Raw genomic sequence first — 23,841 nt, 5'->3', positions numbered from 1 at the left:
ATGACAAATTATCTGGGGGGAAAATTCGAGTAACTGTTAATTGTAGAAATGTTTAAAATGTACCAGAATATTACTATACTATGACCAAATGTGTTGCCTTGTTGCCATCTTTGAATGTGTTTCTCTATTATGACCCTTTGTTTTTGGTCCCATTAAATTTACAAGGATAGACTGAATACGTACAGCAAAGAAATTAAACAGGCCGGACAGTCTTTTTTTCTCTAAAATCATTAATGAAAATATCAACACTAGTAAAGTGCTTTTCTCTACTATTGATCAACTTATTAATCCACCATCTCCAAGCCCATGAGAGATGTTGTCCACTGAAAAATGTGAGCACTTCGCTACATTCTTCAATCACACAATTATTGCCATTGGACAGAACATCAGTGCCTCGAGATCCAGTAATGAACCTACCCTCCAGTTCTCCAGAAATATCACTGGCGCCATGTCTCACTTCAACCCTATAGACCGTAAAAAGTTTAGACAATGTTGTTGGGCAGCTCAAGTCCTGCACCTGCTGCTTGGATCCTCTCCCTACCACATTTTAAAAAAAATGTTTTTAATTGCTTAGCACTTGACGTTTTAGAAGTTATTTACTACTCTCTTCAGGCAGGAATGTTTCCTACAGTACTTAATACAGCAGTCATTAAACCACTTCTGAAGAAGAGCAATCTTGATGCAACCGCTATTGCCAACTACAGGCCCATCTCCAACTTACCGTTCCTCAGCAAACTACTTGAAAAAAAACAGTTTATTCTCAAGTTAATAACTATTGACTATCAAACAACCTTCTATCTATTCATCATTCAGGTTATCGATCTCACCATAGCACAGAAACAGCACTGATCAAACTTGTGAACGATCTGCATATATGAACACAGATTCTAATAAATTGTCTGTTCTTGTGCTCCTGGATCTCAGCTCTGCCTTCGACCCTATTGATCATGATACCTTGCTTGAGGGATTAGAAAAATGGGTCGGCCTTGCTGGCCCGGTTGTCTACTGGTTTAGAAACTGCCTACAGGACAGGCGGTTCTTTGAGGGTATTGGAGACTTTTCCTCGGACAAAGTGGGTATAATGTGTGGGATACCCCAGGGTTCGATTCTTGGACCATTACTATTCATTCTCTATATGCTCACACTTGCACATGTTATACAGAAACACAAAATAAATTACCATAATCATGCAGGTGATTCACAACTGTACATATCCCTATCTCCTGATGACCTAGCTCCCATGCGTTCCCTAACCCAGTGTATTGATGATATTCATCTATGGATGTCGGAGAACTTTTTACAACTGAACAAAAATGAGGCAGAAATACATATTTTTGGGTGCAAAGACCCAGAGACAGAATCGCAGCTCATCTCAGCTCTCTGTCTCTGGAGTGCAGTGACGCTAGAAATCTTGGTGTAATCATGGACAGTGATCTACATTTTAAGAGCCACATCAATCATCTCACAAGATCAGCCTTCTACCATCTTAACAACATTTCAAGACTAAGGGGCTTTCTATCAATATAAGACTGTGAGAAATTAATCCATGCTTTTATAACAAGTAGACTAGACTACTGTACTGGACTATTCACCGGCCTCCCAAAATCAGTTGTGCAGCAACTACAGTTAATTCAAAATGCGGCAGCACGTGTTCGCACCGGAAGTAAACAGTATGAACACATTACACCTGTTCTTACATTTCCGTATTGGCTCCTCGTCAAAACTAGAATCCATTTTAAAATGGTGTCACTTGTACACAAAGCTCTAAATGAACTTACACTCCACTATATAAAAGACAGGCTAATTACATACAAGACCTCTCAGGTCCGATGCCAGTGGTCTTTTAACCATCCCTCGTGCTGGTCTGGAGCAGTGGAAGCTGCCTTTTGTATTTACGCCCCAAGTAGACGGAACGTCCTGCTTGAGGACCTGAGAGAGGCCCCCCACACTGGACACGTTTAAAAGCAGGTTAAACCCTACTTTTTAAAACAGCCTACGGCTAACTTCTTGGTGTGTGTGTGTGTGTGTGTGTGTGTGTGTGTGTGTGTGTGTGTGTGTGTGTGTTCCGACTGGTGTTACTTTTAATTAAACACTTTTTGTGGCACTTTTACTTATTTTACTAACTCAGATTTAAACTTGTCTGTACTTTTACAAAATGTGTCTGTTCTTTTATGTTTCTTATCTTTTGCCCCCCCTTACCCCCCCCTTATCTTTTGCCTGTAAAACACCTTGAACGACCCCTGTGATGAGAAGGTGCTATACAAATAAACTTGCCCTGCCTTGTCTATTGCCCTGTTACATAACGTTCAGTGTAATATTACCCGGATGTCCCCACTCTCCCCTCCAGTCTGCTGAGGTGATTATTCGGTAACACTTTAGTATGGGGAACGTAGTCACCATTAATTAGGTGCTTATTAGCATGCAAATTAGCAACATATTGGCTCTTAATTGGTCATTATTACGTACTCATTACTGCCTTATTCTGCATGGCCTTATTATACAACCAGTAAGCCATTAACTATGAGTTTTCCCTCTATAACCTCAGAATTATTGCTTATTAGTAGTACCACCTCAATATGCTTTGCTTAGTATGGCCTTTATAAGGTGGTAGTACCACAAGAAGAGTTATTCTCCCTTACTAACACTTAATGAATATGGTCTGTTCTTACATAACAAAATACAAAACTACAAGTGTTCATAGTGTTAAATTACTGTAAATTAAGTTTTTGTTACTTAGAATATGTTCCCCATACTAAAGTGACATTTTGATCATTACTAATTCACTAGTAATTAAGTTTTTTTATGTTCCCCATACTAAAGTTTTACCGATTATTTTGACAAGTGCATGTTATTACTTATTACTATTAAGCTATTAACCCGGTATTACCATGTTATTACCGAGCCGTGATGTAACGCGCTACCTTTTATTTTTGTATTTGTTAATTTGCTTCATGAAATGTTTTTGTGTTTTACCGTCCTTGAATTTGTGTTATGAAATGTGTGTGTGTGTGTGTGTGTGTGTGTGTGTGTGTGTGTGTGTGTGTGTGTGTGTGTGTGTGTGTGTGTGTGTGTGCGTGCGTGCGTGTGTGTGTGTGTATGTGTGTGTGTGGCTGGTGAAAGGCGGTGTTTTTGTCTTTGTTAATTCGAGTGGAATGTGTTTTTGGATTTGTGAGGTGACATGTTGTGTTTTGTAATTCACTGCCACTGCGCAGTGTTTTCGGTAAGTCCCTACGTAGACGGAAACACAGACGTTATGAGACACCGTGCCGCTGTGAAGCCTGACGGTGTTTGACAAGCAGGTGTGTGGTGACTGCTGATGGAGAATGGCAACACAACCAGTCCACAACAAACCAGCACATGCTGCCTCCTGTCTCACAGCCTGTCTGTCCGTAGGTAACAACAGGACTAACAAATATATCCATACATACTACATAGATATCCATATATATATATATATATATATATATATATATATATATATATATATATATATATATATATATATATATATATATATATATATATATATATATATATATATATATATATATATCCATGTGTGTGTGTGTGTGTGTATATATCCATGTGTATATATCCATGTGTATATATATATATATATATCCATGTGTGTGTGTGTGTGTGTGTGTGTGTGTGTGTGTGTGTGTGTGTGTGTGTGTGTATACATGTATATACACTCACCGGCCACTTTATTAGGCACACCTGTCCAACTGCTCGTTAACGCAAATTTCTAATCAGCCAATCACATGGCAGTAACTCAATGCATTTAGGCATGTAGACATGGTCAAGACGATCTGCTGCAGTTCAAACCGAGCAACAGAATGGGGAAGAAAGGTGATTTAAGTGACTTTGAACGTGGCATGGCTGTTGGTGCCAGACGGGCTGATCTGAGTATTTCAGAAACTGCTGATCTACTGGGATTTTCACGCACAACCATCTCTAGGGTTTACAGAGAATGGTCCGAAAAAAAGAAAATATCCAGTGAGCGGCAGTTCAGTAGGCGAAAATGCCTTGTTGATGCCAGAGGTCAGAGGAGAATGGCCAGACTGATTCGAGCTTACAGAAAGGCAACAGTAACTCAAATAACCACTCATTACAACCGAGGTATGCAGAAGAGCATCTCTGAACGCACAACACGTCGAACCTTGAGGCAGATGGGCTACAGCAGCAGAAGACCACACCGGGTGCCACTCCTGTCAGCTAAGAACAGGAAACTGAGGCTACAATTCGCACAGGCTCACCAAAATTGGACAATAGAAGATTGGAAAAACGTTGCCTGGTCTGATGAGTCTCGATTTCTGCTGCGACATTCGGATGGTAGGGTCAGAATTTGGCGTCAACAACATGAAAGCATGGATCCATCCTGCCTTGTATCAACGGTTCAGGCTGCTGGTGGTGGTGTAATGGTGTGGGGGATATTTTCTTGGCACACTTTGGGCCCCTTAGTACCAATTGAGCATCGTGTCAACACCACAGCCTACCTGAGTATTGTTGCTGACCATATCCATCCCTTTATGACCACAGTGTTCCCATCTTCTGATGGCTACTTCCAGCAGGATAACGCGCCATGTCATAAAGCTCGAATCATCTCAGACTGGTTTCTTGAACATGACAATGAGTTCACTGTACTCAAATGGCCTCCATAGTCACCAGATGTCAATCCAATAGAGCACCTTTGGGATGTGGTGGACCAGGAGATTCGCATCATGGATGTGCAGCCGACAAATCTGCAGCAACTGCGTGATGCTATCATGTCAATATGGACCAAACTCTCTGAGGAATGTTTCCAGTACCTTGTTGAATCTATGCCACGAAGGATTATGGCAGTTTTGAAGGCAAAAGGGGGTCCAACCCGGTACTAGCAAGGTGTACCTAATAAAGTGGCCAGTGAGTGTATGTATGTATGTATGTATGTATGTATGTATGTATGTATGTATGTATGTATGTATGTATGTATGTATGTATGTATGTATATATGTATGTATATATGTATGTATGTATGTATGTATGTATGTATGTATGTATGTGTGTATATATATATATATATATATATATATGTGTGTGTGTGTGTGTGTGTGTGTGTGTGTGTGTGTGTGCGTGCGTGCGTGCGTACATACATACATACATACATACATACATACATACACACACACACATACATATATGCATACATGCTACATACATATCCATGTGTGTGTGTGTGTGTGTGTGTGTGTGTGCGTGCGTACATACATACATACATACATACATACATACACACACACACACACACACATACATATATACATACATGCTACATACATATCCATGTGTGTGTGTGTGTGTGTGTGTGTGTGTGTGTGTGTGTGTGTGTGTGTGTGTGTATGTATATATATATATATATAATGTTCACTTGTGAGATGCTTCTTCACATGGGCCCTTTTGGCCAAATAGAATAAATCATCCAGAATAAATCATCCAGAATAAAGCTTCCAGAATTTATGCTAATCATTTGAACTCAGTAGTAGACATGATTCTTATAGGTTCTTACAGGTGCGCCGCTTTTTTCCTGGAGGAGCTCAAAGGCCTTCAACCTAAAAAAAATTCAAAACTTCTCCAGAGTTTTATAGATGCTTATCAGGGTGAATGTAACAAACGGGTCACTGGGAAATTACACAACGCTACCAGCTCAATGGACAGAAATGCAACGGACTCTGTAAGGCGGCGTTGGGAAAGGAGATATGGGGGGGGGGTACCCGTGGATGTGGTTCCTTGCCTGGGAAACTCACTGCACCGCCACCAACTCACTGACCTGGAGGACTTTCTGCTGGAAGGCCTTGATTCGGTTTTTTATAACATTCACTCACTCACTCGCTCACTCATTCATTCATAACATTCATTCATCATCAGCCGCTTCTCCAGGATCGAGTCGCGGTGGCAGCAAGCTAAGTAGGGCACTCCAGACGTCCCTCTCCCCAGCAATGCCCATCCACCTCCTCATCCCAAGGCCTTCCCAGGCCAGATTGGACATGTAGTCCTCCAGCGAGTTCTGGGTCTACCCCGGGGTCTCCTCCCAGTTGGCCGTGCCCGGTAAACTTCCAAAGGAAGGTGCCAAGGAGGCATCCTAATCAGATGCCTGAACCACCTCAACTGGCTCCTTTCGACGTGAAAGAGCAGCAGCTCTACTCCGAGCTCCCTCCAGATGTCCGAGCTCCTCACCCTATCTCTAAGGCTGAGCCCAGACACCCTACGGAGGAAACTCATTTCAGCCGCTTGTATCCACGATCTCGCCCTTTTAGTCACTACCCAAAGCTCATGACCATAGGTGAGGGTTGGAACGAAGACTGACTGGTAAATTGAGAGCTTTGCCTTCCGGCTCAGCTCCCTCTTCACCACAACGGTCTGGTACAACGTCCGCATTGCTGCTGAGGCTGCACCAATCCGCCTGTCAATCTCCCGCTCCATCCTACCCTCACTCGTGAACAAGACCCCGAGATACTTGAACTCCTTCACTTGAGGCACCAACTCATCCCCAACGCGGAGGGAGCAATCCACCATGACGTCAGTCTTGGAGGTGCTGACTCTCATCCAGGCCATTTCATGCTCAGCTGCAAACCGCCCCAGCTGGAGGTCATGTTCTGATGAAGCCAACAAAACCACATCATGTCTTTATAACACCGAAGCAGAACGTGTTCTGGGGCCCAGCACCCTCGCTGGACAGATTGTGGATCAGTGCACGTGCACCATGCCCACGTTTTGGTTGGGTCCACATATTCAACGTTTTTGGGAAAACGTGGGATGATCCTGGGCTTTAATATTTTCTTTTTCCTCCCTGTATCCTGGAGTTCCCCCTAAAAACGCATGTCTAGGTGACGCCTAGCGCCTGAGAGGCGTCTTGGCAGCATCTACAAAAGCTGTCACCAGATGCTGCCTGCAGAGAAACCCTCCAAACAGGGACCGGTTTACTGGAATCGTCAGTTATATATGTATATGCTCCGTGGAAAAGATGACGTTCACCCTTCGTCTACAGAAAGACAAAGGGGGAAATATCGGAAGTAATGGGGTTGTTACAGGAAACTGTTGTTGATAAGGGAGTCTTTCTCTCTCTCTTCTTTCTCATTAGGCAGCGTTGCCTGTGTGATGACCTGGACCTGCGTATCTGTCTTTGGTGTGTGATGACAACAAGCAAAGCCTCGTCTTCTGCTCTTTATTTGTTTATATTTTAAACTTGAAATACTCTTAAAAAAAGTTTAAAAAAAATAAAGAATAAAGCTTCCATCATCCATCCATCCACCCATCCATCCATCCATCCATTATCCAAGCTGCTTATCCTGCTCAGGGTTGCGGGGATGCTGGAGCCTATCCCAGCAGCCATTGGGCGCATGCAGGCGGAATAATAGAATATATAATAGATGAAAATAGATAATAATAGTTAAAATAGATATAAAATAAAATAGATAAAAACTAGAAAAAATAGATAGAAATAGATAACATAGATAAATATGAATTAGCTAAAATTGGAAAAAATAGATAGATAAAAATAGATAAATCAGGTTAAAAATAGATATAAAATAGATAAAAAGATCAAATAGATAACTGATAAAAATAAAATAGCTAAAATTAGAAAAAAAATAGATAGATAAAAAAAGATAAAACAGATTAAAAATAGATATAAAAATATGAAAAGATAAAAAATAAAATAGCTAAAGTTAGAGAAAATACATAGATAGATAAAAAATAGACACAAAATAGATAAAAATAGATAAAAAAGAATAAATATTAGGAAAAATAGAATAAATCATCCACCAGGTTAAAATAGCACAAATGGTTTTTTTTGTGTGTGTACGCGTCTCAATCTGGTGACACATTACGTCTCGTGATGACGTCATCACAGCACTTTAATTCACTGTAATATCAATCACATTGTAAAAGCTCCCTTTTCAGAATATAGCCAGCATTCATGGTCCTGTACCCAACACACACACAAACACACACACACACACAAACACACACACAGGGGGTGGCTCAGCAATGAGGAGAAAAGGTTTAGTTTTAGTAATGCCTGGCGGCCTGGCTGGTGGGCGGCCTGGCAGGCTGGCGGGTGGGCTGGCAGGCGGGCGGGTGTGCGGGAGGAAAGCGTGGCCCTGTGAATCGGAAGGCCATTAACGCTGCTAAGCTTGGACAAGCAATTACTGGAGACGAGGGCTAACAAGCTGCTGGGCGTTCAAACCCAGTCCCAGCCCGGCCTTCACACACCGCTGCTTTTCCAGTTATTATTCTTCTGACTTTCTGCCGGGAGCGCCTCTGGGCTCATTAGTCAGGAGACAGGGACGTTTACTAAACGTGTCCAGCTTTGTGCCGCGGCTTTAAGAGCCCGGCTGGCCGACCACGGACCGCTCCAGCACAAAGGTCACATGGGCTTCGGCTGGACTAGCAGCCCCTGCAGGGTGAGATAAACAGCAGTAAGATCACTGATACGCCCTCTGCCTTTCCACTGCTGTGCCAGCGCTCTTATGGCCTGCCGTGATGCATACCATCCACACACACAACCTACACACAACCTACCCACACCCTACACATAACTTACATACAACCTACCCACAACCAACACATAACTTACACACAACCTACACATAACTTACATACAACCTACCCACAACCTACATATAACTTACACACAACCTACACACAACCTACAGATGGTAACTAGGCCTGCCATGATGCATACTATCCACACACATAACCTACACACAACCTACACACAACCTACACATAACTTACACACAACCTACACATGGTAACTAGGCCTGCCGTGATGCATACCATCCACAGACACAACCTACACACAACCTACACACAACCGACACACAACCTACCCACAACCTACACACAAGTTACACACAACCTACACATAACTTACACACAACCTACACACAAGTTACACACAACCTACCCATAACTTACATACAACCTACACATAACTTACACACAACCTACACACAACTTACACATGGTAAGTAGGCCTGCCGTGATGCATACTATCCACACACACAGCCTACACACAACCTACACACAACTTACACATGGTGACAAGATGGAGAAACTGCACACACACCTCCCTGAAAATCACCCATGTGCACAAATAGAAATCCATGTAAACAATCACTTGCATGCCCCCCCCTCTGAATTCAAAAACTCTCTCTCACTCTCTCTTTCTGTCTCTCTCGCTCTCTCTCTCTCACGTGCATGCGCGCGTGCACACACACACACACACACACACAAACACAGGCCACAATGACAAGCCTCTCAAGGAAGAGGAAAATAAGGAAGCAGAAAAGCAGATCCTGGGATCCACATGCTGCAGTGTTGTCCACAGTATGTGGGAGTCCCCTGAGTTCAGCAGCTTCTCTCTCTGCATTATGCTGCTCAGCTTTCTGTCCCAGTCTGCTGGACGCCCAGTGAGACTGGCTGTTTAGCCTGGTATGAACTGTGAGCTGTGAGCTGTCAGTGTGGAGAAGGCAGTGTGAAAAGTCATCTACCGGTTAAGACTTTGTGTTGTATTTTCCGTGACTGTTCTGCGGTGCAACATGTGCCAATTCCTGCCTGCAATTATTAATGGTTGTAAATGAGGCAACCGCTGAGTTGAAACTGCTGCTTTAAAAAATGTCCAGTTGTTTGAAACTGGAAGGCCTTATTGACATTTTGCAGGGAAGAAAATTCAAGAGTTTGGGAGCCACAACAACAACAACAACAACAACAACAACAACAACTTAGTTTTGTATAGCACCTTTCAAGGAACCCAATGACTCTTTACACAAGATAAGAAAAAAAAGAAGATTAAAACAAAGATCGAAACACTACAGACCACAGGCCTTAGTAAAGAAGGCAGGTTTTCAGTAGTCTTGTAAAATTGTCTAAAGAAGCAGCGTTGTGGATCTCTGCTGGAAAAGACTTCCAAAGGCTGGGGGCTGCCACACTAAAGGCTCTATCCCCAAAAGTCTGCAGGCTGGTGTGGGGGATGGAAAACAGGCCCGTGTCTGCGGACAGCAGATTCCGGGACAGAATAAAGGGGTTGAGGAGGTCTGATAGGTACTGAGGGGGGGTGGAGGGATTTATAGGTGAGGAGGATGATTTTATAAGAAATGCGGGATTTGACCAGGAGCCAGTGAAGATGGACAAGGGTGGGAGTGATGTGCTGCCAGGGCTTGGTGCAGGTGAGCACCCTGGCAGCTGAATTCTGCACATACTGAAGCCTGTCTAGGGCTTTGCTAGGTACCCCAGACAGGACTCCATTGCAATAATCTAGGCGGGAGGTGTTGAAGGTATGGATGAGGGTCTGAGAGTAATGGCCAGAGTCTGAGGATGTTTTTGAGTTGAAAGAAAGCAGATTTGCTGACAGATTTGATGTGTGACTGGAATGAGAGGATAGAGTCCAGATTGACACCAAGGTTGCTGACTTCTGGGGATGGACAGATGTAGCAGCCATCCACGTCAAGGAGAAGATCTCCAACCTTGCAGAGCAGCGCCTTGGAAGCCACAGCCATGAGCTCAGTCTTATTGGTATTTAGCTTGAGTAGATTTGATGACATCCAGGTTTTTATTTGGTGGAGGCAGTTACAAGAGATTGTGGGGGGCGCTGAGAGCAAATGAACAGTCCTCTTGAAATTTAGGCTTGCACAGAAGTAACCAAGAGCCCTTGGTCACAGGACCTAAGTGACCTTGCAAGTCACTTAGGTCTGTAAGTGTAAGTCCTTGTAAGTCACTTAAGTCTGTAAATTTCACACGTGTAGATTACATGTGTAAAATTACACGTGTAATTTTAGTGTATGGCCATGTGTAGCCTGCCAAGCGACTAAAATTATCTTCAGATCTATTTTAAATTTAACTTGAAGCCACAGTGGAGAAGTAAGTACTGAGTTGATATGGAATGCAATGTTAACTTCACTGCTGAATTCTAGACACGTTAAGTTGATTGATGGGAGGCTGACTGAGGAAGGTGCAAATGCTGATGGAATTGTCCAAGTGGGAGGGGACAAAGTCATGGATAAGTTTTTCTTATCACATAAGGACACAAAGGAGTGTATTTTGATAATATTTCTTAGTTGAAAATGTTTTTCTCCACAAATTTTATGTTATTCCCAGTGGTCAATGTATCTTACTACTTATGTATGTACTTAAGTACTCAATGCTGTATTTAGTGAATAGGTTATTCAGCCTATCTTTCTCCCCTCAAACTGAACAAGACATTTTCGGTAGGTGTAGTACATTTTTTCCACATATTTATTATTTACAGCCTTGACTATAAACCTGATTGGAGGTGTGCTCTAATTATCAGGGCATCACACTGCTCAGCCTCCCTGGGAAAGTCTACTCTAGGGTGCTGGAAAGGAGGCTCCGACCGATTGTCTAACCTCAGATCCAGGAGGAACAATGCGGATTCCGTCCTGGCCGTGGAGCAATGGACCAACTCTTTACCCTTGCAGAAGTGCTGAGGGGGGCGTGGGAGTTTGACCAGCCAGTCTAAATGTGTTTTGTGGACTTGGAAAAGGCTTACGACCGTGTACCCCGGGGCACTCTGTGGGGGGGGGGTACTGCGGGAGTATGGGGTACCGGGGCAGTTGCTACAAGCCATCTGGTCCTTGTATAACGGAGGTGAGAGCTGTGTCCACATTCTCGGCACAAAGTCAAACACGTTTTCGGTTGGTGTCGGACTCCGTCAAGGTTGACCCTTGTTTCCGATTCTGTTTGTTATATTCATGGACAGGATCTCAAGGCGCAGCCAAGGTGAGGAGTGTGTCCATTTTGGGAAGCTCAGAATTGCATCTCTGCTCTTTGCAGATGATGTGGTTTATTTGGCTTCATCGGGACGTGACACCCAGAACGGAAGGGGGCGGTTTGCAGCTGAGTGTGAAATGGCCGGGATGAGAGTCAGCATCTCCAAGTCTGAGGCCATGGTTCTTAACCAGAAAATGGTGGATTGCTCCCTCCGGGTTGGGGATGAGCTGTTGCCTCAAGTGAAGGAGTTCAAGTATCTATGGGTCTTGTTCACGAGTGAGGGTAGGATGGAGCAGGAGATTGACAGGAGGATTGGTGCAGCAACAGCAGTAATGCGGACGTTGTACCGGACCGTTATGGTGAAGAGGGAGCGGAGCCGAAAGGCAAAGCTCTCAATTTACCAGTCAATCTTCGTTCCAACCCTCACCTATGGTCATGGCCTTTGGGTAGTGACCGAAAGGGCGAGATCGTGGATACAAATGAATTTCCTCTGTAGGATGTCCGGGCTCAGCCTTAGATATAGAATAAGGTTCTCGGACATCCGGAGGGAACTCGGAGTAGAGCCGCTGCTCCTTCGCGTCAAAAAGAGCCAATTGAGGTGGTTCGGGCATCTGATTAGGATGCTTCCTGGGCGCCTTCTTTGGAGGTTTTCCGGGCACGTAAACCTGGGAGGAGACACCGGGGTAGACCCAGAACTCGCTGGAGTTACTACATGTCCAATCTGGCCTACGTCTTGGGATCCCCCAGGAGGAGATGGATGGCATTGCTGGGGAGAGGGACGTCTGGAGTGCCCTACTTAGCTTGCTGCCACTTATGATGAGACTAGAACCCTGACCAGTGAGTGATATGTGACTGCCTCATCCAGTTTTGCTGTTAATGAAGAACTGAACAGTGTCTTTCAGAAGGTAGCCAGGAGATAAATAAGTCGAGGCATCAGCTCAGCCAAAGCCAAACGATATGGCAAGTTCTCGACGCAACATCATCACAGGCCAACAAAAATGGCATTCCCTACTACAGACTAACAACGACGTCTCTTCATTAGGGGACGATGAGGTTTGGCTCCACCAGATGTCGTCAGTGAACGACATTATCAATAATTCAGTGTAACAAGTAATATATTTTTTCTTTCTTTATGACTAACATTGTTTCATGTTTATTACATATGAGAGTGGTAGTGCTATCCGATACATTCCAAATATCTTCATGTACCTGTTCTATAAAGGTCAGTACTTCTCCTAGCAGTCTTTGTTTGGTGAGCATGGGGCTAGCCCGTCAGCGACTGTTTAACGATGTGATCGGTTGAAAACACTGTGCATGTGTTCAACGTGCTTTCAGTAATGAGCGTTGGGGCATGATCATGTTGGCCCCATGTTTAGAGCATCCAATTAAAAAAAATGGCATACGTCAACGAGAGGGAGGACAGCAGAATGGTTAGGATGCAAGGAGTAGAGGGGGCAAAAGTGGATGCGTGAGGAGTGGAGATGAAGTGCACTGGTACCAGTTTTCAAGAATAAGGGTGATGTTCAGAGCTGTAGTAACTACAGATGAACAAAGTTGATCAGCCACAGCATGAAGATATGGGGAATAGTACTGGGAGCTAGCTCAAGGGGAGAGTTGATGATCAGCGAGCAGCCATATGGTTTCATGCCACGAAAGAGCACCACAGATGTGATATTTGCTTTGAGAATGTTGTTGGAGAAGTATATAGAAGGCCAGAAGGAGTTACATTGTGTCTTTGTGGCTTTAGACAAAGCATATGACAGGGTGCCGAGAGAGGAGGTGTGGTATTGTATGAGGAAGTCGGGAGTTGCAGAGAAGTATGTAGGAGTGGTGCAGGATATGTATGAGGGCAGTGTGACAGTGGTGAGGTGTGTGGTTGGAATGACAGATGGGTTCAAGGTGAAGGTGGGATTACATCAAGGATCGGCTCTGAGCCCTTTCTTGTTTGCAATGGTGATGGACAGGTTGACAGACGAGATCAGGCAGGAATCTTTGTGGACTATGATGTTTGCAGATGACATTGTGATCTGTAGCGAGAGTAGGGTGCAGGTGGAGGAGAGCCTGGAGAGGTGGAGGTATGCACTAGAGAGAAGAGGAATTAAAGTCAGTAGGAGCAAGACGGAATACATATGCGTGAATGAGAGGGAGGACAGTGGAATGGTGAGGATGCAAGGAGTAGAAGGCATACGAGTCTAAATACTTGGGGTCAACCGTCCAAAGTAACGGGGAGTGCAGAAGAGAGGTGGAGAAGAGAGTGCAGGCAGGGTGGAGTCGGTGGAGAAGTGTGTCAGGGGTGATTTGTGACAGACGGGTACCAGCAAGCGTTAAAAGGAAGGTTTACAATATGGTAGTGAGACCAGCTATGTTGTATGGTTTAGAGTCGGTGGCACTGACATAAAAACAGGAGGTGGAGCTGGAGGTGGCAGAGTTGAAGATGATAAGATTTTCATTGGGAGTGACGAAGAAGGACATGATTAGGAACGAGTATGTTAGAGGGACAGCTCAAGTTGGACGGTTTGGAGACAAAGCAAGAGAGGCAAGATTGAGATGGGTTGGACATGTGACCCACTGTGGGGACCCCTAATGGGAACATCCGGGAGAAGAAGAAGAAGCAGAAGCAGAAGCAGAAGAAGCAGAAGAAGAAGAACAACAGCAACATACATGAAGACGTTTGGTAAACGGTGTTTACGGTATCGGCATTGATACGCAGCTGCACGCGCGCGCCACCATGGGGCACCAGAGGTTAAAAGCTCTTGCTATGCTATCAACTGAATATGGATTCATTCATGGATTGGTGGACTACGATAGAAAAGTTATTGAAACGTTTTCCCAGACGAAATAACATCATGCATCTTTTCTTTTCAAGCAATGACTGTCACTGGAGTGTATTTTGCATTATTATCAGTCGTGCTACTTTGGCTGTAGGTTAAGGCCCGGAAAACAGTGGGGTTCCCTGCTCTGAATTGTTGCTTTGGATGGACGTGCTATTGCAGTTGCAGAACGCGGTGATGGTACTGCTGGCGATGTACTTCGACTTTGTACTTTGATTATCTTATTCACTGCCTCTCGATGATCTAAAGTGCACTTATACTAAAAATGCACTTCTCATGACGTGACCTCTTGTCTATGATATGACTACCATGTAGTACCATGTGGTACCATGTAGTACCCTATGACGTCTGTTGATAATTATTGACTTTATCTGTCGATTGCTGACTCTCTCTAAGTCTCTTCGGTTACAAGCTTCTACTGAATGAGTAAATGTAAAAGTAAATAGAGGAGCACGGAAGACAGAATAGATGTTTCAGATACAAGCCAGTTTGTTTGACATCCAGGCTCCTCCTCATTCAGACGCTTCACTCTCATCGTCAAGAAGATTCTAAATGGGAACTGATCCGCTGGGAACTATGACGTTTGCATGGGGGAGTCATTAGGGATTATTTCAAATGTAATCACAAACCTACTGAATCGTGAAATAATGTAAGTGGGCTGAGTGATTGTCTAGATCATACATATGGACACATGTCAAGATGAACAAGTCCCAAGGCCATGAATCACACCAGCCTGTTTTTCCTTGTACCAAGTACCTGCAGTGTTCCTACAGGCTCAGAACAGATGTTCACGTGGGGGAGAAAACAGATGCTCCTGTCAGAGAACCATCTGTGAACACACACAAAAGAAAAGACTGTTACCCCAATGTCTGGAAAGACAGTTTGATCCAAACCAACCACTCAGCCTTTCATGTCTCTGCTAGTCGTGCAGACCCATTGCTGAGTGGCAGGCATGTCTGTTTTCTGGCCCCAAGAAATGCTGAGCTCTGGGCCCAATGTTCTAGCCCTCCTACAGTGAAGAAAAAGATGAAGTTCTAGTTCTCTTGCAATGACGAAAAGGATGAGGAGGACAATGAATTATCTACACAGCACTTTGATTAACAATGCTAAGTGCTTCAAATAATGCTAAATGTGTAACACCACACACCCTTCCTTGTGTCTGTGCATGTCCATAGCAACTGAAGATGCCCACGTTTAACTAGTAGTCTAGTAGTCCACAATGAAATAAGGACCATCCGCGAGTACATCAGAAAGAGACCCCCCCCCCAGGATGAACTGCTGAGTGAGTAACTCATGCAGCAGAAGACAGAGTGTGGAGGAAGAAGAAACGGATGTACCATGGAAAATCAAGCCCCTCAATGGGATGTACCATCGAAAGATAAGAGTACTGAGAAATCCTACGAGTGGCTAAAAAAGGCTGGACTGAAGGACAGCACAGAGGCTCTGGTCATAGCAGCACAAGAACAGGCACTCAGGACCAGATCGGTTGAGGCAGGGGTCTACCACACCAGACAAGACCCAAGGTGTAGGCTATGCGAAGACACCCCTGAGACAATCCAGTACTTAGTAACAGGGTGTAAAACGCTAGCTGAGAAAGCATACACTGAAAGGCATAACCAAGTGGCTGGGATAGTGTACAGGAATATCTGTACTGACTAAAGACTGGAAGTCCCCAAGTCCAAACTGGAGACACTGCAAAAAGTGGTTGAGAATGGCCGACTAAGATCCTGTGGAACTTTAAGTTCCAGACTGACAAGCAGGTGCTGGCTAACCAACCAGACATTGTGCTGGTGGACAAGGAACAGAAGATAGGAGTAGTGATCAATGTAGCAATCCTGAGTGATGGCAACATCAGGGCGAAAGAGAACTAGAAGCTAGAGAAATACCAAGAGCTGAGGGAAGAACTTGATTGGATGTGGAAGGTGAACTCCACAGTAGTCCCAGTGGTAATAGGAGCACTAGGAGCTGTGACCCCCAAACTGGGAGAGTGGCTCCAGCAGATTCCAGGAACAATATCCGAGGTCTCTGTCCAGAAGAGTGCAGTCCTAGGAACAGCTAAGATACTGCACAGAACCCTCAACCTCCCAGGCCCCTGGTAGAGGACCAGAGCTTGAGGATGACACGCACCACCCGAAAAAGGGTTAGAGGAAGATTTTTGTTTTAATATCAAAGAAATTGTTATTCTGTCTCATTTCAGATACTTCCATTAGTGCACTTCCATGTAGTACACTATGTGCACAATGCACTTACTTGCACAGTGCGTGTATTTCAACAGGATAGTGTTTTCTCAAATCGAACACAGCTATTGTGCACTTACCGGAAATGACGATCGCAACATTTGACCACTTCCGCTTTTTCTTCTTTTTAATGGCGAATTACAAATGGGCGGAACCTGTATCGCCCGCACCGCAGGAGACATCGCTAACCACTAGACTAAAGGGTCAGACCCGCCAGCCAGCCGCCAGCGTGTATTCTTATCCATGCACGTTACACTACCCCCCCTCCTTCGGGGAGCGCGTCCCCGCGCTTAAGCATATCAGCTCCTTCACGCCTCATACGCTTCCGATGGCCTTACGGTCGCTCCATCCCACTTCTGACACCAATGTAGCGAATTCGGGGGACAACGCAACCACAGGAACTGCCGCGGCCGGGAAGCGAACCTGTATCGCTCGCCCCGCAGCAGACATCGCTAACCGCTAGACTAAAGGGTCAGACCCGCCAGCCAGCCGCCAGCGTGTCTTCTTATCCGTGCACGTTACAATAGTTTCGATAATTGTCTGAACTGCTGAACTATATATATATATATATATGTGTGTGTGTGTGTGTGCGCGCACGCGTGTGTGTGGCATCCAGTCTTAGCCTGTTAATTTTGTCAATCAAACTCATTTCATGAGACAAAAAATGCTTTTTGTCTCATGAACTCATGAGCTCCTTCACTCCTTCACCCAACTCTCAGTCCTGTTGGGTGAAGGAGAAGGAGAGGGGGAAGGCATGTCCAGGAGCAGTGGGTGAGCAGGAAGGGTAAGGGTGTGGAGGTGAGAGTTGGAACTTTGAATGTTGGCACTATGACTAATAAATGGAAAGAGCTGGCAGATATGATGGAGAGAAGGAACGTAGATATACTGTTTGTGTAAGAGGACAGGTGGAAGGGGAGAAGGCCAGGAGCATCGGAGGTGGGTTCAAACTCTTCTACCATGGTGCGGACGGGAGGAAAAATGGGGTAGAGGTCGTTCTGAAGAGTGTGATGGAGGTGAAGAGCGTGTTGGACAGAGTGATGAGTATGAAGCTGGAAATCGAAGGCGTGATGATAGATGTTTTCAGAGCATATGCCCCGCAAGTTGGGTGTGAAATTGAAGAGAAAGAAGAATTCTGGAGTGAGTTGGATGAAGTGGTGGAGAGGGTACCCAAGGAGGAGAGAGTGGAGATCGGAGCGGACTTCAGTGGGCATGTAGGTGAAGGGAACAGAGGTGATGGGTAGGTATGGTGTCAAGGAGAGGAATGTGGAAGGACAGATGGTGGTGGATTGTGTGAAAAGGATGGACATGGCAGCGGTGAATACATATTTCTAGAGGAGAGAGGACCACAGGGTGACGTATCAGAGTGGAGGAAGGCGCACACAGGTTGACTATACATCTTATGCAGGAGGTGCAATCTGAAAGAGACTGGAGACCGCAAGGTGGTGACGTTGGGGGGGGGGGGTAGCTAGGCAGTACCTAATGGTGGAATGGCCATCTGGAGCACCGGGAGTTTTCTGGGTGGGACGCTTGACAATTCGGGTTGATGCAACGCAAAATGTAAATCACCCCAGCCCCCACGTGAATAAAAATAACCAAGTGGCGTGTGTCTGGCTGGCCCAGGCGCGTGGGCTGCTGGCCCACTGCGGTTGGGTATTAAATCAGTCAGCCTCTCTCGCTCCCAGCCAAACACTTTTGGTCTGGTCCATTCTAACGTTTCCTGGGTCTCGCCCCTTTCCCGTGGCAACATTTAAACAGTGCAGTGGAGCAAGATGGACAAACAAAGAGAGAACAAACGCAAAGGTGGTGCTGAAAAGTGGAGAGAGAGGAGGTTGAAGTCCCGTGAGGCTGACGCAGCCAAATTTCACCTCAGCCTAAGTCAGTGACATGTGTGTATATGGCACCTTGACGGACATCAAGTGTACGGATGGACCTCCAATCTCGTTCCTCCCCAGAATGCAGTTCTGTCCACAAAATGTGTGCCAAGTGTTTCACAGAATGGAACAAAACGGGTTTCGCGAGATGAAAAAATATATTTGTCTCAAAAATTAATTCTGTGGGCGAAATTCACAGGGTAAGAACGGGCATCCTGTTGCGTTGCCCCACGTTGCAAACGCTTTACCGAAGAACCAAACAAGTTTGAGTGCTGATGTGCTCCATCTTACTGTCACCGCCTGTTGCTGCTGCCGGGAGGCCGACTACCCGAGCTAAAACAGATTTGGAGAATAAATACACATTCATCTGTCTTGTTCAAACGGTGTTGGTGTTTTTAATTATTCGTTATAATCACCTGTACAGTGTTTGCTAGGAGGAGGCTGCCATTTATCAAATTAAATAAAATGAACACCATGACGTCTCTAATGACTCCACCTGTGCAGCTGAAGGGAATACAACAAGGTCTCATCTTTTCACAAAAGTTATTTAGTAGGATTATCGGTAACACCTTAGTATGGGGAACATAAAAAAACTTAATTACTAGTGAATTAGTAATGATCAAGATGTCACTTTAGTATGGGGAACATATTCTAAATAACAAAAACTTAATTTAGAGTAATTTAACACTATGAACACTTGTAGTTTTGTGTTTTGTTATGTAAGAACAGACAATATTCATTAAGTGTTAGTAAGGGAGAATAACTCTTCTTGTGGTACTACCACCTTATAAAGGCCATACTAAGCAAAGCATATTGAGATGGTACTATTAATAAGCAATAATTCTGAGGTTATAGAGGGAAAAATCATAGTTAATGGCTTACTGGTTGTATAATAAGGCCATGCAGAATAAGGCATTAATGAGTACGTAATAATGACCAATTAAGAGCCAATATGTTGCTAATTTGCATGCTAATAAGCACCTAATTAATGGTGACTACGTTCCCCATACTAAAGTGTTACCGGATTATCTTAAAAAACAAAAGTTTATTTTTGATTAAAGAGTTGCTTCAGGAATTTCCCTCCACTTTAATGCGGATCAGAAACTGCAGGTTGACTTGAGGGAGTGTGCATGGTAATGGATGGTTTAAGGCCACATACCACAGTAGACACAGGGACACAAACCTGGAGCCAGCTCCAGAGTCAAATCTAAAGTTTCAGCATAGAAATAATATAAAGTGAAATTGTGGTTCCTTTGCCTGAATTGAATTTACAGCAGTATCTGCACGCAGTACAACAATCAACAGAAGCACTTGAGAGACTCCGCTAACATTCCTGATTCAGATCTGAGGCTGAGCTCCAGGTTCAGGAGCATGAAAATATGCAGATTCCTCATCCAGACACAAGTTTTAACAGTTGCATTACACGTCACATTACACATGTGGTCTATTATCACGACCCACTACAACCTTAGACTACATAAATACTGCGAATACGGTAGCGTGGTGGTCTATTCTGTTGCCTACCAACACGGGGATCGCCGGTTCCAATCCCTGTGTTACCTCCGGCTTGGTCGGGCGTCCCTACAGACACAGTTGGCCGTATCTGTAGGTGGGAAGCCGTATGTGGGTAGGTGTCCTGGTCGCTGCACTAGCGCCTCCTCTGGTCGGTCGGGGCACCTGTTCGGGGGGGAATAGCGTGATCCTCCCACATGTTATTCCACCCTGGAGAAACTCCTCACTGTCAGGTGAAGAGAAGCGGCTGGTGACTCCACATGTATGGGAGGAGGCATGTGGTAGTCTGCAGCCCTTCCCCGGCTCGGCAGAAGGGGGTGGAGCAGAGACCGGGACAGCTCGGAAGAGTGGGGTAATTTGGGGAGAAAAACGGGGGAAAAAACAAAACAAAACAAAAAAACTGCGTTTCATTTACATCATTAAGTTAACTAAACTAAACTCTACTACGCCACCAACAGGAGGTGGAAGCAGAAGAGTCTCTATATAAAATCACTCATATCTTAACTCATCATTTCAATGAGTAACGCTCTAAAAATAACAAAAATGATAGTGAGAAATAAAAAGACGTGACACGAGGCATTTTGAGACTGTCCTCCAGCAAAAAACGACCCCACAGGTCGTTTGTACAGGCAGCTTATTACGACCTGTAGTACGTATTAAAGTTAAGCGACCTCTAGCGGCCGTGCTGCTAATAGCAATCTTAGTTACTATACTAGACGGCGAAACAACACAAAAACGCAGTGACTGCATATGCTGTTGTCCTCAGATTGTTTTTAATCACTATTCACTGTGGACATACCTTTATTAGCCTGTATGAGGCGCTGCAGAAAGGATGTCAACACTTACAATAAAACCCACAATGCACAGGGGCGAAAAGTCTTTCGGTAGCATACCTCCTGCCGCCGGTAGGGGCGCTAATTTCGGAAACGCTCCACTGGGTCGTATTAGAGGGTGTACGACCTATATGTGGTCGTAGGGGTTGGAGGACTTGTAAGGCATTTTGTGTATCCATGGTTTTGTCTGAATACTCACGACACACCTGACTGAGGAGTGACGTGTGTGTACGTGTGTGACTATGTGGTAGGGTTGCAGAAATCACACACACACACACACACACACACACACACACACACACACAAGCCTGTGAAATATCATCTAACAGTAAGGTGGGAACAATGTGAAAGAGGGTCGCTTCTACCTTTTCAGCACAACTTGTGGCACATGTTATATATACTATATATCATATAAAATCACATCATATATCATACATCACATGTATCCGCTAAAGATAATAAAGATGATTACATTTTGTGCAGATTTGAATTATTTTTTTTACTAATTGCCATGTTTTCAAATGTTTGCAAATCACACAATTTCCGGGTGCCTTAATTTGTTGTTATGTGATCATGCGAGAACAACCTGTGACGCTTAAAGATGGACGTAAAATACCCCGAGAACACAAAAAACTAACATGGGTAGAAGACAGGACAACACACTAAACACGGCCACACAAACGACTAAAACAACCGCCAAAAACCAACAAGATGGACCAGAGACTGGTGCAATGAGAGAGAAAAGAAAGAAGGATCACCAAACTGGCGTAAAAGATGTCAACGTCGATGACAGATGATGATGATGATGATGATGATGAAGATGGCAAATTAAAAAACATCTAATTGGACATCAGATCTGATGCAGATCTGCAAACAAATGACTGCAGGATCTACACAGACGTGTGATGGCGCTATGTGTGTAACGGGGATTAGTTGGGCGTCTCTTGTTACGCACGTTTCATCCACTAAGGCGCACAGCACCTCCAGAGGGCTTAGTGGTAAAACCCGCCACTCCGAGACCCCTTCGCATCACACGTGTTTCTGCTAATACAAGACTAACAGCCCACCTACATGCTGTGTCTGCAGACACCCTCCAACTGCCTGTCCCACGCGTCAGTTAACCATTTCCAAAACCATCCATACACAACGCAAATACTACCACACTGCAACTGATAGGAGCGCACGCGTGAATCCGAGCCCCCTAATCTGACTCTCTCTCTACATACGCGCGCGCGCGCGCACAAAGCCCATTTTGCCAGTCGGGATTGTCAGTCGGCACCATTGTGATCGTATGACGGCACATCTTCCCACCTGAAGCACCGTCTTCAAGGTGACGTCTGAGTTGTCGGTGGTCGGCCGGCATATCTTCTCCCCGTTGATGGTCACCTCCCCCATGATGAAGAGCATCGGCGTGGCCAGCACGAAGGACGCCAGCCACATGGCGCTGATGAGCTTCTTGGTGCGGCTGCGGGACATGATGCTCTTGGCCTTGAACGGGTGGCAGATGGCCATGTAGCGCTCCACGCTCAGGCTGGCGATGTTGAGCACGGTGGCGTAGGAGCAGCTGTCCCGGAGGAAGTAGTAGCCCCGGCAGACGGCGTCCCCGAACAGCCAGGGGTGGTGGAACCAGATGAAGTTGTACAGCTCGATGGGCATGGACAGTACCAGGATCAGCAGGTCGGAGACGGCGAGGCTGACCAGGTGGTAGTGGACGGTGCTCTGCAGGTTCTGGAGAGACTTCTTGGTCAGCAGCGTGTACAGGGTGATGGAGTTGCCCACGGATCCGACCGCGAACAGAGCGACGTAGATGATGGTGACCAGGATCTTGGAGTAGATGTCCGTGTTCACTTCCAAGTCTTCCTCCTCCGGCGGCTCGGAGCCGACGGTTCCGTTGGCGATGGGCGGCTGGGAGTCGTTTCCATGGTCGAAGAGTCTCTGCGCCAGCGCGCCCATGCCCGCCAAGTCGCGCCCTGACAGCGTCAAGTTTACATCCATCCTCTTGTGGCGTGAAGACACAACGTGATGACTGGGGTGTGTTTGTGTTCGAGTCCAATGTACACCGATTAATTTTCAGTCAGTCATTGAAAAGGCTTAGCTCCGTGCGTAAAGGCGGGGTGGGGGGAGGCGGACGGGAGAGAGTCGCACTGAGGCGGAGGGGGAGTCGGAGCTCTTTTATATTTGGTGGGGTAGGGGGCGGCGGGCTGGTCCTTAGACCTTGGTGACGCACAGCCATTCAATGCCTGATGTTTTTGTTTTGTTTTGTTTTTGTTTTGCTGTCTTCTCCGCTGATAACTCCGCTTGGAAAGCTGCAGTAACGCGCTCCGCGGTGACGACGCACCACAGGGGGAGTCTGACGCGCGCGTTCACCATTTATATTCTCTCATACGAACTGTGAGCGCGTTGGTTTTATCACACACACACACACACACACACACACACACACACACACACACACACACACACACACACACACACACACACACACATACATACACGCGCGCGCGCGCACGCACACAAACACACGCGCACACACATATAACACACACGCACGCACAGACACACAAGCACACGCGCACACACAAACACACATAACGCGCACACGAAGACACACACACAAACACACACATACGCACACACACATAACACACATACGCACACGCACACACAAACACACACATACGCACACACACAAACACACGCACGCACGCACGCACACATACACAAACATCATCATCATCGGCGGTCACTCGGGGTCGAGTATGACTGTCCTCCTTCTTGGTCCTTC

At 45.4% G+C, this 23,841-nt stretch overlaps 1 protein-coding gene across 1 annotated transcript in view; it reads right to left on the bottom strand.

Moving 5' to 3' along the window:
• LOC130130426 (neurotensin receptor type 1-like) overlaps positions 1-23,051 on the bottom strand; it is a 60,226-nt gene extending 37,175 nt beyond the window's left edge. The window contains exon 1 of the mRNA XM_056300136.1: positions 22,368-23,051. Within this exon, the coding sequence (XP_056156111.1) occupies positions 22,368-23,051 (684 nt within the window). The remainder of the gene's footprint in view (positions 1-22,367) is intronic.
• Between the last annotated feature and the right edge of the window lie 790 nt (positions 23,052-23,841).

This window comes from Lampris incognitus, chromosome 2 (assembly GCF_029633865.1).
Source record: "Lampris incognitus isolate fLamInc1 chromosome 2, fLamInc1.hap2, whole genome shotgun sequence".
NCBI lineage: Eukaryota > Metazoa > Chordata > Actinopteri > Lampriformes > Lampridae > Lampris > Lampris incognitus.
This window is presented reverse-complemented; position numbering and strand designations above follow the sequence as displayed.